The sequence below is a fragment of the Solea senegalensis genome, linkage group LG19, assembly GCF_019176455.1.
Source record: "Solea senegalensis isolate Sse05_10M linkage group LG19, IFAPA_SoseM_1, whole genome shotgun sequence".
Classification (NCBI taxonomy): domain Eukaryota; kingdom Metazoa; phylum Chordata; class Actinopteri; order Pleuronectiformes; family Soleidae; genus Solea; species Solea senegalensis.
This window is the reverse complement of record NC_058038.1, coordinates 19,005,918-19,023,760: the sequence shown is the minus strand read 5'-3', so window position 1 is coordinate 19,023,760 and position 17,843 is coordinate 19,005,918. Positions and strand designations below refer to the sequence as shown.

Genomic DNA, 17,843 nt, shown 5'->3' with positions numbered 1-17,843 from the left:
TCCCCTTTAATCAGAGCTGAGAGCAGATTAGACCAGCTGTAGAAAAGGAGCAGGATTTTCCCTTGATCTGGTGTGGACTCATGCGGGCCAATAAACAACAATTTATCACAGTTTAAACTGTTTATACGTATATTCTGTTCCCGCACAAGCATACTTCATCATATCCTTAAAATAACAGCGTGAGATGTTTGTGTGTTCATCCATCCAGTGTCTGAGCAGCTCTATATAAGGCTGTTTGTTCTGTGTCTGTGTTTTTTTCATGACTTCACAGCAGCTTCAGCGTCCAGCAGCCAGACTACTGCTTTACACAGAATCAAACCGACAGGCTCCTTACAACATCAGGAAATCAGCTTTTCCAAGTCAGCTTTTCCAAGTAAACGTTTCAGGCATTTTATCTTTTTTTAAACCAAACAGTTTAAAAACTAAATCCCAGTAAAACTAAGTTTTGTTTTTTCTGCAGACAAAAGCAGAGTCAACGCAGATAATACCAAGAGAACATGTTTTATTCTCTTATTCTGTACCTGAAATGTAGCCTGTCACATATCCTGGAAATTTGACATCTTAAGTAACTATGTGTCAACACACTGACACAGTATCCGCTGCAAGGATGTGAGACATGGAACATTTTATTGGTGGTATAAGGCCTGTGTCCATCTCTTTCTGTGAACTGGAAAGCTCTCCTTTCATGGAAAAGACAAACGAGTGAAGCAGTCACTTCTCTATTTCTGGATCTGCCCTGGTCATCACTCTATCTCCCCCCCGCTGCCCCTCCCCGCCTCTAATGTCTCTCTCTTTGCAGTTGCATGAGCATCCACATCAGTCTGTCTCTGCTCACGTTTCTGCCTGACCACTGTGTAGTGACGTGGGTGTGTCCAGAGGTAAAAATGGCACTTACACTCCCAGAACATTCCAGAAGCATATGATCATAAAAACATCCCCAATTATGAATTATTGTTGTGTTGGCATTACAGGAAACTGTCAAGGGATATTCAGAGTATTGTAAACGGTGACATCTTGTGAGTGAGTTGAATCAGAATGTGGAACAGAATAGATGAAATCATTAAGGATGCATTGTGTAGAAAATAGTGACACCTACTGTGAGACTGCCTAAAATAATGTTCTTCAGTGATAATGCATTATATGTCTAAATAATGTAAATATAAGTAACAAACAATATTTACATATTACAACAAAAGTAAGATTCAAACATTAAAAGCGGTTCAGAGTATGTGTGTTTTTTTTTTTAAAGTTACTTGAACATTCAGTCCAGTTTCTGGGGAGTTTTGGAGAAGGAGTTCCAGAGGGAGCGAGCAGCTTTAGAAAAAAGCTCTGTGGCCTCAGTTTCGGTGCTTGGTCCGGCGTGATGGAGGTGAAGCAGGTCAGTGAAACATGAAACTCACACCCTGGCTGCTTTGTCTCTTCAGGCAGCCTTCATGAAGCAAAACTCCTCCTCTCCCTCCAGCTACAGTTCTCCTCTCCCAGTCTCCCTCCATTTAACCACACCCTCCCACTTCATTTTGTCATCCCCCTCTTCACCTGCCCTTTGGTAGCCCCCATTTGTTCAGTGAGGTCATCCCTCTGTTCTTCCTAATCCCGCAAAGCTCTCATCTTTCTGCCTTTGTTTAATCCACCTGTGGCCCCAAGCCCCATCCACACACACACAGACTCACAGTTATTCTTGTATTGAATACTTGGGCACTCAGTAATTCTCACAGTATGCATACTGTACACACATAGTCAGATAACACACACACACACCACCTCCCTGTATAAAACTGTCTCTGCCTCGGTACATCAGTCATTCTCTTTCCTGTGTCTGTCCCTCTGTCTTGTGTCTGGTGATACTACACCTTCATACAGGTATGTCTGTCTGTCTGTCTGTCTGTCTTTTTGTCGTTTAACTTGTTCCTTCTGTTGTATCCTATCCTGATGAGACTAAAATACAACTATAAAAAAATAACTTTGACAGCCACTTTTTTCCCTCTTATGTCACTGTGATACTTTTTTAAAAATTTTCTCTTTTCACTTGTGTGCCCTTCCCTGCCATTTGTGACTGGCCAATATCCACACTGGCCACAATATCTAAAACGTATCCAGTATTTACTTCAAATGACAGTATTATAGTTTGTGTATTCTCAGCTGAGATTGATTTTTTTTTTAATTGGTACTGAAAAAAATATATGTACCTCCTACCACAACAAGGAAAACTAGATTTTCTTTCATTCTAAATAGATCAAATATATCTAGTGTAGTAGTTACTTACACTATAAATATGTGCATCATTGATAGGAGTTGACAAACTTGGAGGTCCACGGTGTAAAAATGAGTGACACCTAAAGGTGAGACTGCAGAGTGTGACAAACAGAGGACTGCTCATCCCTGTCCTTACGCAAGTGCATTAGGAAACTACAGTGTCCTCCACATACCAAAAAGGATGTAGTTCTTCTCCATGTTCCTCACCTGTGGGTTCTATCATCAATTTCTGCACATGGGTCCTTTTAGATCACCTCGCTATGGTTGTAGCTCGATGGCTGTTCAGAATACAACCACTAGTGAGGAATTGCTGTTTTGGAATGTTGTTAGTCGATCTTTGTAATGTGTTTCAGGTTTAGCGGGAGGCTATTTGATAGCATATTGAGCGGCATTCCAAGTCTTCCGACCATATGGTATCTGTGTCTTATGTGCAGAGTCTGGCTTTGGTCAAAGTATACATGCAATAGTATTAGAATGATTTAGTCAAACGCTGAGAAATTAGATTTTGTAAAATTTGAGAGGAACATGTTGATATGTATTTTAAAGTTACGGTTCAATTCAGACCAACATTAATAATTTATTCTTTATTTATCATATTTTTTGTGTTAGTTGCATTTGCATTGCTTATTAGTTTAGGCAGCAGGATAATTTGTGTTTACTCATGTAAGCAATGTGAGGAAACTGCAAATATTTTCCCATCCATTTCTGTCCCAATGTTAACTCTGATTGCCTGTCAGGCAGAGCTGATTCTAGGGTCTCTGGTGCTAATCCCAGCTGACATAGGACAACAGGCAGGGTCACACCCTGGACAGATCGAGTGTCCACTTTGCCTAATCCCACATATTGCATGTTTTTGGACTCCAACTGGGTCACAGAACCTGGGTCTTCTACAAATGCAAGAGTGCTAACCACTTTCCAACGGTGTTGCCCCCCCATCATAAACCTATATGATAGATATGCCATCTAACACAGACTCCAGCAACAAAATAGTGGTGGCCCCCTTTTGGCGATATCCCTATGTTGCGTTGTTGTCTGTAGTTTAAAGGTGTCATTGCTGTGGGGCTGTATCAGTTGTCTGTTGGGGGTTCTAGGCAGTTGTCTAGTTTGCCTATCTCGCTGCTACAGCTCTGCCTTCAGGACACTGTATGATATCAATCTTCCACTCAAGTTCACATATTGTTACTCAAGCCAGTAATGCAAATGTAATGACGCTTCATTGTCTCTGTGTGGAATCTCATCACGCAAAACATCAGTTTGGTGTGAATGATCCATTGAGTGGCAGCTGCTCAGACTGACACGAACAATTGCAATCATTTAGAAAACCACAGAGCATGTGTCTTATGTTGGAGGAGATTATTTATGTGCTCTGTAGTCCGGGACCTGGTTAGAGTTTCATTTTGTTGACGAGACAAAGGATGATGAATAGATGGATGATTAAAGACAGATCCCCACTCGGCCACTTGTGCTAAACATACTCCTGGTCTTAAAGACCTTAATGGCATTCAGGAAATGGCGGAAACTATCTGAACATTTTGGTATTCTGATTCAGAGCCATAGTGTCATCTACTTTTTATGACCTTCAGAGCCTGTGACAGCTAATTAGTCTTGTGTGTATCTTTTCAGGACCTTTTCTGTCATAAGCACAGACCTTGTCAGGAACAGTAGTCCTCACGGAGACCAAAACTGGGTCCTAATGAGGCAGAACCTGAGGAATCTGAGGAACTGTTTTAGTTGAGGGCAAATATTTGAATTGTTATTAAGGCTAGGCATTAACTGGTTATAGTTAAGGTGAGGGATTAGGCTTCGACATGAGTCAGAGTCAGTGCAGTATCCCCAGAAGAATAGCTGCACAAACCTGTGTGTGTGTATGTTGGGGGCTTCACCACCCTCACTTTGTTCCTTTGTAATCATAGCCAACCACATACAGAGATGCTAACAGTCTAAGGTCATACTAGCTAACTTTAGCATCCAGAGAACAGTGCAGGGTATTAAGCAGGTGTTATCTATGCAGCTGGTGGCTGTGTGTGTGTGTGTGTCTTGTGGGGGCATTTTGACATTGCGGTGCCCCACAGCTTTAAGGTCCTTAAAGACCTGGTTTTAGGGTTACGGTTTGGCACTTAGTTGTGATGGTTAAGGTCAGGGTAAGGGGCTGGGGGATGCATTATGTCAATGGTGTGTCCTCACTAAGATATGAACACAAGTTTGTGTGTGTGTGCGCGTAGGATTGTTATGATGGTCGCTGCATGGTTGCTGTCTGGATAAACTGTGCAAACACTGTGTGACTTACACAGGTTTTACCACCATAGATTGACCGGATTATCAGCTTGGTTGTGTGTTTCATGCAGAAAGCGACCACCTGCTCCACGTAGCCAAACACACTGTACTTGCGCTTTTCCATTATACAGTTCTAGCACTACTCAGCTCGACTACTCCTTTTTTTGCTTTTCCATTAGTGATAGTACACCTGGTACCTGCTGCTTTTTTAGTACCTGCTCTGGTGAGGTTCCAAGCGAGCTGAGCCGATACTATAATGTGAGATCAACAGACTGTCGGCCCATGACTGGTGAGAGAGTGAGCGCAACGTCCGACACAAGAGTCAAACCGAACAATGCTAAACTGTGAATCTCCAACATTTAGCAAGGAAATGTCTAAAATGTTAATATTTAACAGTGGAGTCTGGTTTATTTAGCAACAGCACTGCTGAAGGCCGGTGATCGTGAATCACAACCCGTTCAGCCATATTTTAGTTCTGAACGATTTGGTGAACAAATCTTTTGAATGAACTGATTCTAATGATTCAGTACACTGAAATAAATTAAATGGAAATTAATGGAAAACAACGTGTCTGATACAGAGTCGAGTCGAGTAGAGCCAGAGTAGAGCTAGAGCTGTATAATGGAAACGCGCCAGTAGGTTGGGCCTCTGCAGAGTTGACCCGGCTCTGTATGAATCTATAGATATAAAAGGCTCATTCTGTGGTTGCTAATGTGCTTGTTAGCTGACCCCCAAAAATACACATGCACATACACACATTGTCCTTGACTAAAATTAACCCTGCTAAGACCTGTGTCTGTTGTCTGTTGGAACTCGAGTCTTCTTCTAAATCCCCTGGTTCATCCCCTCTGTCATTCCTCCCCCCCCTCCCCCCTCCCCGCTCTGTAGCCCCTCATATCCTTATTTGACTTAAGGTCAGACCTTTGAAATAAAATCTCCATAGGTTTATTACATATGAGATCTGTCATTCTGGAAAAATTAACAGCTGCACAATAACTTTGAAAACATTAACTTTTTTTTACAAGCCCTAATTTCGCTGGTCAAAAAAAAGACACTGGCTCCTGCTGGTGACTTTTCTAGTGTGACATTATCATGTGCGCCATTGAGTTTTAAATTGACTGAAAATTTAAAACCGTTTCTAGTGAAAAGCATTGGAAATTAGCTGTGAAATGGTTTTCTGATGCATTTGAGATGTTAAGCATGACTCTCAACTTATCTTCTGTCTAACAAGAGAAGTCAGTTAAGGTGTTTTAGTAGGTTTACCTGTGTTTAAAGTAATCTAAATTTCCCCTCTTATTTTGGTTTAAAATAGGTATTTAGGGAAAACTAACACCCCTTGTTTCCAGTTTGAGCTAACATGCTATTGTCTGTGGCTTTGTAATTAACATACAGACATGAGAGTCATATATTTTCTTTTACTCGTGCTTAATAATAGAAACATACGGAAGTAGTAAATGATTTTGAAATGAAAAAGTTCCAAATAGAGACAGTGGTAACTGATTGCTGTATGAACACTGCAGTTAGAGTAGAGTGTCAGTGATAATGCTGTTGAGAGGAGTTATGGTGTCTGACTATGCCAAGCTGCAGTGTCTGGCACCGAAGCAGAGAGAGAGAGAGGACATAGCTTTCAAAGACAGTTACTGTCTTCATAAATCCAGGGTGCTGTCACTTCATCCTGATGACAGAGGGACAGAGTGGAGGAGAGGATGAAAGGGCGTGACACTGTGTTCAGGGTTAACATGAGAAGAGGAGATGACTGATGTATCAACTTCTGACATAAATGTCAACAGCTTTTTTTTACTTTTCTTTACTTTTCGACTATTTGAATGATGTCATCTATATTATAACTTTAATTAACCAGTAAATCTCGTTAGTATCTTTCCTACAACTCCATGGACCATGATGATGAACTTTGACGTGTTCCTGTGACTGTGTAAAACAAAGAGTTACATTTTTCACCTTATGGACATAAAGTGTCGCCATTGAAACCTGTTTCAAACTTCTTTTTTTCATCCCCCTCGCATTGAAAACATGTTTTCATTCTGAGGTCTTTGCCTCAAGCCCCAATTTGTCGTCGATGTAATGTTTCTGGTAATCCAGCAGGTGGCGGTGCAGTGTCATAAATTCAGGCCAATTCAGGAAATACTTAAAATGTATTCATTTTGATTTGATATTTGTTTATAATCAGGACTGATGTTGGCTAAAACATTTATTCATTGAAAGAAACAGATTGCGGTTTATTCAGATGGGAAAAATAAATAAATAAATAAACATATAAATGTTGTTGGTAATCAGTGATGTCCGAGGTAGTCTTTTCCATCTGAAATAAATTGTATCATTATGTCGGAAATGAGGATTTTGATGGATAGATGGCATTTTCTTAAGATAAAAATTGTTTAATTGCATTTGAAAAAGTGGCATTTAAAGGGTTAAAATAAAGACAACATTTGCAGTTTTAGCTGCACAAGTTACACATTGGAGCTTTAATAGCAGTTTTAAGGAGTGTACATTTTTTGCACTTATGACAAGAATGTTGTTTTCAAAAAAGGTTGCATATAACCTTCTCTCTCCTTAACAAAAGGGTTAAAACAAAATAACTAAAAAAAATAAAAACACAATATCCGTGGATATTGATCATCATTTCAATAAATGTAAGATAGTAAAGGTTGATATAACAACTGCTCACAAATCTGAGGAAAAACATCATCGCCACCCAACATTATTGTTGAATTATTGCCCTTCAGTCCTAATCTAATAGCTGCGGATGAAACTGATTCTAACACAGAATCACAAAATGTTTTCATGTTGCAGTTGTTATTTTGACCAAGTTAAGTCAAACAGCAGTTAGACAGAGGTGTTATGTTTCAAAACACTTTCACTTTTACACTCACATATTTCCAAAGTCAGTCGTCCAGACTTGTTCGCAGAAAAGAACAAAGACAGAAACAGTCAGTGAGGACAAACGTGGACAGAGCGATCGATGTGTGACGGAGAAGAAAGTGTGAGAAACTCTACCTCCGCGGTCGCCCTGTGTTTAACCCTTGTCACATTCTCACCTGCTGACATGCCATCAATCTGCATGGCTCTGCCAGGATTGTGTCAGCGCTCATCCACTGTGTGTCTGTCTGTCTGTGTGTGGTTTAGTCATTGGACATTGGCAGCTCAGAGAGACAATTATAGTGAAAACCATCTTACCGTGCATTGTCTCTCTCTCTGTCTCTCTCTCTGCTTGTGTGTGTGTGTGTGTGTGTGTTTTTGTGTATCCACAGAGATTAATCACATGACAACAGAGAGTGTGATAAAGTGATGATGACTCATGTACAAAAGCTCATTTCTTTTAAAGGCACAGTGTGTAATCTTTAGTTTATTGGCAGAACCTAAATATATGAGTGTATAATTGTTTTGTTTTAATAGCCTTGGAATAAGGCTTTTATATATACTCACAGTAAGGGTTTTGCAGTCTGATGTATTTAGCGACAGCACTGCTGATCACTTGTTACAAGTCACTTGTCACTTGTTTGTGTGTCGTGTGTAAAACAATGTCACGGAAGTTTCATGCAGATGCGCTGTGATGACTCCGCCCATGTTGAGGAGGTACTTTATAGTAATAGCTAGTAAAACTAACTAGGTGAGCCAGACTATAGTATGTACTGGAAAAGCAACAATAGTTCTTGGTCCATAAGACGTAGGTAAAAGTCTTCAGTTTGTTGCAATATGCAGTCTTACCATTAGATGTCACTTGTTCTCACACATCAAATCTTTGACCAGTTTAAGTAATAATGTAACCTTAATATTCAATAAAATGCAATGGGGTACTGTATTATTTACTCTTTATATACATCTTAGTGTGTGGACTACACAGCACATGACACATTTGTGTTAAAAATCATCTTTTGCAGTGGAAAGAAAAGGGTCACCGTACAAATCACTGTGCATCATTTTCAAGTTATTTGTCTAACAGTTAGAAATTAAACATCCTACCCATATGCATGTAGTTTAGGCCTTAAGGAGGATTATTTTGGTAACATAGGAAATGCCTCATATAATGTGTGTGTTCATGATGACACATTTCTAGGGAAGCCTGGGTATTCAGTCAAAGATGATTACATTTGAATAAAATAACCTGTTAAATATTTAAAATGATTAATGAATTCCATGTAATTTCCTTACTCATCTTAGTCAACTTCACGTCTTTATACTGACAGTGGAGAGAAAATAAAGGGATCTCTTTCGTTGAGGTGTTAAAATACAAATATGATCCAAAAGAGATGAAAACAGGAAATCTGGTCAGCAATCCAAAATCCATTTGGTTTCAAGTTATAATGAAAATGTTTCTTCAGTAAATATCATGTAGCACTTGACACTGACTACGAGTTTCAGCTCTTCTTAAAATGTAAACTTTCTGGCAATATGTTGTTCATTCAGCAAATTAGAAAGATTGCTCATCATCTTCCTCATAGCTTTTTTCTCTTTGTTGCAGCCATGTCAGATGTAGAAGAGGAATATGAGTGAGTAGAGGAGCACACATCACTGTTGTCGTCACATGTCTCATGTGTTCATGCCACTGTAAATGTACTGTAAGATAAACATTAACGCTGTGTGTTCTTTCTTCTCGTCTCTGCAGGGATCAGGGTGAGTCCTCCTGTCCTCCTGATGTGTCCACATCTGTCTCACAAGGACATTATTTACGAGACGTGACACAATATTAATTTCTCTGTTATTTTTAAAATTTTTCCCAGAGGCTGAAGAGGAGCAGGAGGAGGAGGAGCCTGAACAGGTGGAGGTGGAGGAGGATGGAGGAGGTGAGGCCACAGAGACTCCACAGATCTGTTGTATTTCAAATATATTCTGTCATGTGACAAAAATACAAAGGTTACAACAACCATGCCTACCTGTCTTTCTTTCTTTCTTTCTTTCTTGCTTTCTTTCTTTTTTTCTTTCTTCTTCTGCTCTGTGTTATTAGAGGAGCAAGAATACCAAGGTAAGATCATCATGAGTCCCACTTTTATATATTTGTAGCATTTATTGGCTTAAAACTCTTGACATGTATTTTTGAAGAAAAGAGTTTATTACTTTTTTCATTTTATTGACACAATTCAACTTCTTCACTGTTTTAATTCAGGTCAAATTTCAAGCTTTTAATATTAGATTTTGCACAATATTCTCTTTTGTGAGATACTGTGCAAGGCTTTAGGCTAAATTTGGGGCAGCGTCTGTATGCTCTGATTTCACTGATGTTTATACATTGAGTTATCACACTGGTATTGTATTTAGCTTAATTCTACCACGAAAGACTTCTCCATTCTTTCTGCATCTACAGTATGTTCACAGAGACACATCTGAATAATGTTTGTCACTGACACACAGGTGGAGGATGATGACACTCATATCATGTGGACCTTAAATGTCATCTGCACAATTACCCAAACAATAGAAATAAATGCTTATAAAATGTTCTACAAACTGTGTGTTTTTAATTAGAGTTTTAATCTTTTTGAAAATGGTGATTATTCACTTTGCTGCCTGGAGTTACAGTATAAGAAAAAACAAAACTCTCCAAATTAGTACGTTTTGGTGTCTACCAGACTTTCAGCAAAAATATGAACGATGCAGCGATATACTCGGTGTTAAAAGGTTCATAGAAATCACACAGACGGAGAGTTTTAACTCATCTTTCAACTCCAGACAAGAAAGTGATGAAGGCTGTTTTCCAAAAATGACAAACTCTATTAGCTCGCTGCTACCTGTGTATCATGAAACGCTGACTTCGGACTTCTTTCAGTCACTGCACACCACCTCGCTTCCATTTTCACCTCTTGCTCTCCTGGTAACCAGGAACCATTCTTTCTTGGTCATAAACCAATTGTTCCCTTTAATAAATTGCACCTTCCATCCATATTCCTACTCTCCTCATGTCCACTCCTGTCTTTAATGCCTGGTCTCACCATTCCGCCATTGTTCATTCTGTCTGTTCATTGTTGTGGCTGCTGCTTCAGATCAAGATGCTCAGGAGGAAGGTGAGAAACTGAATTTAAGACGTGTAAAACTGAAGAGTAAAACACACAGTTTTTTGTTTATCCTGCCCAGTACCACCCTTGTTTTACCCATCTAATATATTAATTATTCAGAAGTGGTCTAACAGTCACCTCACAAAACTCCATAGTAATTTTAAAAAGTCTTTTGAATTGGCCTCATTTTTAAAGCCTCCAGGAGTGAAGTAATTCGTTGGATTGATAAGGAAGATGTTTTGTTATTCTAGCATTATTGTTTCCATAACGAACACTAACCTGCTTTATTTTGTGTTGGCTGTGCTTTTAGTCCCATTAGTAGCTTTTTAACAGCTGTCAGATCTTGTATTTGTATGAAATGTTATGAAGAGAAACATTTATTTTTATTCTGTGACATGATATCATTGTTTGCTCGTCTTTCTCTCTTTTATCAACAGAGGAGGAACGCCCCAAACCCAAGTACGTTCACACAAGCTGTTTAAGATGTTGAACAGTATAGTTTTTTATTTGATATTTATAGTAGCAAAAAATGTTTCCTTAAACATTCATGGCTCCCTCTTTCCTCCAGGCCTATGATGCCTCAACTTGCGCCTCCAAAGATCCCTGAAGGAGACAGAGTGGATTTTGATGTAAGTTATGAAAAATACCTGCGTGCTGCCTTGGAGCAACTTTTGCCTGTTTGCACAGAAATTCGTTCTTTGGTTAAAGATGGCGTTCCACAGGGATCAGAACTTGGACCGCTGTCTTCTCACTTAGTCACAATTCTAGTACTTCTACTCCTAACATATTATTTATTGAACTAACTGCAATATCCAGTATGATGGCAGCAAAAAGGCCTTGACACAAACCAAATGAGACTGATCTCTCAATGGTAAACTCATCGGTTCAGGATCAACAATCCTAATTAGCTCTGAGGAAATTAAACATGCTCTTCTTCCACTAGGACATCCACAGAAAGCGTATGGAGAAGGATTTACTGGAGCTGCAAACTCTGATCGAGGCTCACTTTGAGCAAAGGAAGAAGGATGAGGAAGAACTTATTGGCCTCAAAGGTCGAATAGTACGTTTGCTTTGATTCTAAACCACACGCATGTACACAGTAATCTATACATACAGCAAACGTGATACTTGATCAGTGGAAGCAGAAACTGACCAGCACAATTCTTGGTTGTTTTGTTTACTTTAAAAAAATCAAAATACACTCATGATGTCTTTGCTTTGCAACAGGAGCATCGTCGGTACGAGAGAGCTGAGATCCAGAGAGTTAGAGCAGAGAAGGAGAAGGACAGACAGAACAGGATTGCGGTAATGCCTACTCACACACACATACACACATCACAACATGCTTCCGTCTCCTCCATCATCCCCATCCCTCGTCATTTTCCAGGAGGAGCGTCACAGAAAAGAGGAAGAGGAGGCCAAGAAGAAGGCTGACGATGATGCCAAGAAGAAGAAAGTGCTGTCTGGCATGGGAGCAAACTTTGGAGGCTTCCTGGCCAAGGTCAGTCCGACACCTGCTGTGATGATGATGATTGGGAGACTGTGATACAAAGAGATGTGACAATGGTGTGTGGATGTTGCGCTCCAGGCTGAGACGAGGAAAGGCAAACGTCTGACAGGCCGAGAGATCAAGAGGAAGACTCTGGCTGATAGACGCGAGCCACTCCCCATCGACAGCATGAGGGAGGACGCGCTCAAGTGAGTTTTCTCTATAATATAATAATATTCCAGTTAACTAACTGGCAGGGGATCAAACTAATGAATCTTATATATTAATATTCATATTTTATGTTGATGATTAAATATTAAAAACTTGTGATTCTGATTCATATTGACTTTACAAATTGACTATTCGCTAAACGGGCAGATGGCAATAGTATTAAATATACCAACACCAAAACATTTTTCTTCCTCTTTCTTGTGACAGAGATAGAGAGAAGAAAAAGTGTAACTGTAGTGCATACCTCTGCAGTGGCTCCCTGTAGCCTCCAAAGGAAAGTCATTTTTTTATTCTCGCCTCTGTGTTTTAATATTTTGGCTACTAAAAATATGCGTCACATCCTTTGCGATATTTAAAAACCTCCCCCAAAACCTGACTAACTTGTGTTTGAAATATGGAAAGCCATTCCCAACACTGAAGTTAAGTTATGTGGACGTGAATAAAAATAGTCATTTATATATCCACACATACTAAAAACAAATGCAACTAAAACTAAGCATTTAAACAAAAATATTCTTTTGTGTTCCTAAGACAACGGGCCCAGGAGATGTGGAACTGTATCTACCAGCTGGAGTCTGAGAAGTTTGACTACTTGGAGCACATGAAGCACCAGAAATATGAGGTACAATAGAAAGTAAACGTACACAGTGCTTACTGATCTCTTCACTTCCCCCCTGCGCCTGTTCACACTAAATCCCTTTCTTTTATCCTCCTGCAGATCACTGTGCTGCTGAACCGGATCCAACATGCTCAGAAATTGTAAGTACTGCACTTGCTTTGATGCAAAATCCAATCAGCTGCTCATCTCTCCTTCACTTTACTTCTCTTTCCTCCCGCAGTAAAAAAGGTCACGGCAAAGGGAAAGTGGGAGGCCGCTGGAAGTAAAGAACAGAACGTTTTGGAGGGTCCATGGTCATCTATCCACTCTTCAGACCGTCCTTGTATGTGTGAAAGATTGTTTCTTGATAAGATTTGTTGATAATAAAATAAAATGCGCTGAGTTTTATGTCGGTTGTCATTGTTCAATTCTTTTTTTCACTGGACACTCGACACTAATCATGCAGGAAGTCTCCAATACAAAACACCCAGTGTTACACGGTTTCATCTGGGATTGACTCCAGATCCTCCACAAGCCTCAGAGGTTAAACTTAACCTAAGCTGCTGTACCTGGTCTGAAGACGAGCAAATCTTACTTTGTGTGACTTTAAAATGAGATGAATGAGATAAAACACATTTGTTTTGTAGCCACATACTTCTACAGTCGTTTATTTATTTTATTAGAACCTTCCGTCTGCTCTATTGTCTGTGATGATCATGTTAACTTCACAGCCTCACTCCCCCCTCTCCCCCCTCTCTCTAATTCCTTCTTCACATGTTTGGCTCACAGCGTGAGACGAGGACTAAAGAGGACGCGGTTCTTTTAATCCAGTCTGAAGTCGACAGTGAAGACTTCACTACCTGTTTGGTCCATAGAATGTCAAAGAAGGTTGACACATGATATTGTGTTTTGTCTACAAATCAGAGATATTCAGCTTTAAGGATTGACTTATAATAAGAGTGAGCCTTTCTGTTTGTTACTGTTCTCTTCACACATACAGCTTATGTTTATGCTTCAAAATCCATCTGTTATTGTTTGAAAAAGTTTGATTCTATCAGCTATTCACCTACTAGACACACAGATATATATATGTGTTTATAGATATATATATACATATATGAGTGTATATATATACATACATGTGTGTATATATATTCAAAAGTGAAACCACAACAGTCTTTCCAGTCTTTAATTGATAAACCACACACACACAGCATTCATAGTGAGGACAGTCTTTGACATAATGCATTCCCTAGCCACTTACCCTAACCTAAACCCAATTCTAACCCTAAAACCAGGTCTTAACCCTGCAAAAAGTTTTTTTTGTCCTAACAAAGACACCCATACAAGAACACACGAAGAAAACACAAGCACATAAGGAGTCACAATTACCCACAATGGACAAAACCAACACATTTCAGAGGGAAACAACCAGGTGTGTAAGATGAGAGGTTTCTCATCGGAGGAAAAATATGAAGTTAAGAAGTTGAATTTGGCATGAAAATGTGCTGGAGGACACTTTTGTCTGAGAGAAAACTGACCTCCAACTTCCAAACAATGATCACAATCTCAAAAAAATAACAGGAGTCGACATGGAAAATACTGAATGCTGATGAAAGGTCATGTGATTACCAAATGCTGGCACACTGATGCCTTAAGGTGGTTTAATGAGTGAAGGTTCAATGAATGCAAAAGTACTGGGTTTCAACTCAACTTAAATAACCAATAAAAGCTATCACCTGTACTGCAGCCAGTTACAGCTGCAGCTCTGTTGCTAGGCAAAGTAAGTCAGTTGTACTATGATGTTAAGGCTACTCATCAATGTTGTATTATGGGAGATCCAGGTACGATAGTGAATTTTGTGAATGCATGGGTCACACGTTCCAGTGTGCATACATCAAACATCAATCAATCAAAATGGCATTTCTAGTCATCAATAAAACACACAGCACACGCTGCCTACTCATATAAAGAGATTCAAAAATGTAATATTATAAAAATGAATGTTGTGTGTTTGTTTAGCGAATGGGAGCCTTCAGAGCAGCATCCACCTCCTCCTCAGGCAGCAGCGTGTGCCACTGGGCCACAGGACGCCTGGGATTGGCCAGCATGTCTGACCAGTGGCGAAGGCCGACGCCAGAGGCGCCGTAGCCGATCCAGCATTTGCCGATTGGATCGTTGCTGCCGAGCTTGTCGTAGTCGTACACAGTGATCAGCACCTGGACTTTCTGTGTGTGAAGAAGAAGAAGAAGAAGGAGAAGAAGCTCTGGTTAGACCACATTCTGCAGGTTAGGCTTCTTTCTTTTCTTCGAAAAGTACAAACCTGGATCTGGGAGAAAGGGATCTCAAAGCTGAAGCTCTCATTGAAGTAAGGATTCAGAGTGTTTTGTTTGACGGACGTCTTCTTCTTCTTCAGTCGTTTTCCATTGTGCTGCAGCACCACCTTAACAAATGGATCTGACACAGAGAAACATGACATCAGACAGTAGATCAGAGGAGATGGAGGACATTTAATTATTAACTGCCACGAATAAACCAGGCTCAGTCAGTGTTGTGTTCACCTGACAGTCCTCCGACGTCCATCTTCTTCAGGTTCTTCGCTTCCATGATGTTGACTGTTAGCTTCCCAGCAGTGGGCACGTAACGAAGAGAAATACAGATATCTCCCAGCTTCTCTTGCTGTCGGGGACAAATCATAATCCGGAGTTATCGCTGCACAGAGTTTTGGTTACTTCAAATGTCTGTTATATTTATCAGAGGATGAAAAACCACGTACCGCCTCTTTCTCTCCTCCAACCAGGTCTTTAAATTCGTGTATGGGCTGTGCGAGGTCGATGGTGTTCATTGGGATCTTGATCTCACCAATGACGTCATGTTTGCCAAAACGGTCAAAGTCAAAAACCTGCAGCACCAGAGTCTGACCACCCAACTCAGTGTAGGGTATCTGGAGAGGGAGAGTGAGAGTTAAATCAGAGGCTTCACTGAGACTGCTACGGAAAATGTGATCAAAACTGGTGTAACTTTAAGTATCAGTGTACACACTTTAAAGCTGAATGTCTCATTGAAGACTGGACTCAGGTTCTTGCGGTGAACTTTGGTCTCAAACTTCTTCTTCTTATCTGGCAGCATGTAGACTTTGACATAGGGGTCAGAGGTGCCGCATACGTCCATAGCTGGGAGGTCCTGCGCCTGGAGGATGCCCACTATCAGCTGGAAGAGGAGAAGAAGAGTTAAAGGTGAACTGAATGAGTCAGAGGGTCCTGGATGTCAAATCCCACGAAATACTATACTATGACTTTTTTGTACCATTTTGGACGACATACTATACTGTGACATACTATACTGTGACTTTTTTGTACCATTTTGGACGACATACTATAGCTATGAGTGATTTTTGGACAACATACTATACGATGACTTTTGGAGTGATTTTGGGCCGACAAAGTCATAGTATAGTATGTCGTCCAATATCGGTCAAAAAAGTCATAGTATAGTATGTCGTCCAATATCGGTCAAAAAAGTCATAGTATAGTATGTCGTCCAAACTGAGACAAAAAAGTATTTTTTGATATTTGTTCTTTTCTGTGTTAAGGAAAAGTTGAAATCAGAACATCAATAACTAAACATTTTCATAAAAAGACGATGAGACACCTGAAAAGTCATTTGTTTCACTTTTATTTCATAAAACTTAAGTGAGTCATTTCAACCTAAATCTAATAAATTCTTCACAATCATGCTGCCAAAAATTGCACATCCTTTTAAAAAAACACGGACACGTTATACATTTACAGCGTGTGTGTGTACATTCAGTAAACACCATGTTTAGAAAAAAAAACACTCTTACACTGAACACTTTAGATTTGTAAAAAGTTGATGTTTGGACAGCAAAGGGAAGAAAAAGTGAAATCAGTGTAAAAATCATGACTGGATTTGAGTCACGATTTTAATATTTTGTTTTCCTGAGCTGATCAAATCAAAACCTTGTATTAATTCCAATTAAACTACAAGTGTGTATTTATGTGAATAAGCTGTGAACTGATTAAAGGGATAGTTCAGGTGTTTGTGACTGCACTGTAAGCGCCCCCTGCTGTTGTCGCTGATGTCCACGTCACATGATCATGTCTTTATCTCACTGTGAGACAGACTTTTCCAACAGGAAACGGAAGTTTGTAAACCACTCACTCTCCCACACCAAACCCCATAGAGAAAATCAGTGATTTTAACATCATACACACACAGGAGTTGTTGATCCACTGCTGCCTCCATCACTAAGTTCAAATGTCTTATTTTGTAAAATCTGGCTTTTATATATTTAACATTATTTATATAATACTTATTTTAGACTTAACTCAATGACACAAAGTGACCACATGAGGCAGCAGAGGATCAGCAGCTCCTTTGTCCCTGTGAGCTAAAATCACTGATTTTCTCTATGAGGTTTGGTGTGGGAGAGTGAGTGGTTAATTCAATTCAGTTTTGTTTGTATAACGCTGAATCATCCCAAACATGATCTCAGCTCTGTGCACATAGACAACATCATGAAGCAGATAAACCCAACAATTCACACAATGAGTAAACACTAGGCGGCAGTGCAGAGAAAAAACTCTGACAGAACCAGACTCACAGATATGCATTATCACTGTTTCCACTGGCAGACAGGGGGCGCTCATAGCGCAGTGAGCTCTGATTGTGCTGAACTGTCCCTTTAACTGAAGAGAGCTTAGAATTTTAATTTGACTTTTTATTAAATGTATGAAACACATTTCACAACAAACATAATATTAATACACATGTATTTACAGCAGATCACTACAAAGGGCAGAACAACTCACACACACACACACACACACACACACACACATTCGACATTCATGACTTGAGGTGACATTGCATTGACTTACATTCATTTCCTGGAGACTTACTCTAACCTTAACCAGAATTACTACTGGCCTAATCCTAACCCTGACTCTAACCTTAAAACATATCTTCA

At 39.7% G+C, this 17,843-nt stretch overlaps 2 protein-coding genes across 4 annotated transcripts; one reads left to right on the top strand and one right to left on the bottom strand.

Moving 5' to 3' along the window:
* The first annotated feature begins 32 nt into the window (after positions 1-32).
* tnnt1 (troponin T type 1 (skeletal, slow)) lies at positions 33-13,261 on the top strand. 3 transcript variants are annotated; one of them, XM_044050834.1, is made up of 16 exons: positions 33-878; positions 972-1,016; positions 1,250-1,378; positions 9,008-9,035; positions 9,152-9,159; positions 9,267-9,329; positions 9,491-9,508; positions 10,973-10,994; positions 11,104-11,164; positions 11,479-11,595; positions 11,763-11,840; positions 11,923-12,036; positions 12,124-12,233; positions 12,787-12,877; positions 12,974-13,014; positions 13,095-13,261. In XM_044050834.1, exons 4-16 carry the CDS (start codon positions 9,010-9,012, stop codon positions 13,138-13,140), a joined length of 795 nt encoding a protein of 264 aa, XP_043906769.1. In that variant the 5' UTR covers positions 33-878; positions 972-1,016; positions 1,250-1,378; positions 9,008-9,009; the 3' UTR covers positions 13,141-13,261. The 3 variants fall into 3 exon arrangements, with proteins under 3 accessions (XP_043906769.1, XP_043906767.1, XP_043906770.1); XM_044050832.1 differs by lacking the exons at positions 33-878; positions 972-1,016; positions 1,250-1,378 and adding an exon at positions 1,800-1,860; XM_044050835.1 differs by lacking the exons at positions 33-878; positions 972-1,016; positions 1,250-1,378; ... (2 more) ...; positions 9,267-9,329; positions 9,491-9,508 and adding an exon at positions 10,011-10,544.
* A 957-nt stretch (positions 13,262-14,218) lies between these two features.
* Positions 14,219-16,227, bottom strand: syt5a (synaptotagmin Va). The gene is made up of 6 exons (XM_044051031.1): positions 16,213-16,227; positions 15,896-16,063; positions 15,630-15,797; positions 15,415-15,532; positions 15,177-15,310; positions 14,219-15,081 (listed from the first exon to the last, which is right to left on the bottom strand). The coding sequence occupies exons 1-6, from the start codon at positions 16,225-16,227 to the stop codon at positions 14,872-14,874; spliced, it is 813 nt and encodes a 270-aa protein (XP_043906966.1). The 3' UTR covers positions 14,219-14,871.
* Between the last annotated feature and the right edge of the window lie 1,616 nt (positions 16,228-17,843).

Bases quoted from the DNA above. Each gene is read 5' to 3' on its own strand.
- tnnt1 (XM_044050834.1), top strand. From the start codon at position 9,010: ATGTCAGATGTAGAAGAGGAATATGA. The intron at 12,037-12,123 runs GTCAGTCCGACA...GTTGCGCTCCAG, and splicing joins TTGGAGGCTTCCTGGCCAAG to GCTGAGACGAGGAAAGGCAA. The intron at 13,015-13,094 runs GTAAGTACTGCA...TTCCTCCCGCAG, and splicing joins ATCCAACATGCTCAGAAATT to TAAAAAAGGTCACGGCAAAG.
- syt5a (XM_044051031.1), bottom strand. The intron at 15,798-15,895 runs GTGTGTACACTG...CTCCCTCTCCAG, and splicing joins ATGAGACATTCAGCTTTAAA to ATACCCTACACTGAGTTGGG. The intron at 15,533-15,629 runs GTACGTGGTTTT...TGTCCCCGACAG, and splicing joins TTGGAGGAGAGAAAGAGGCG to CAAGAGAAGCTGGGAGATAT.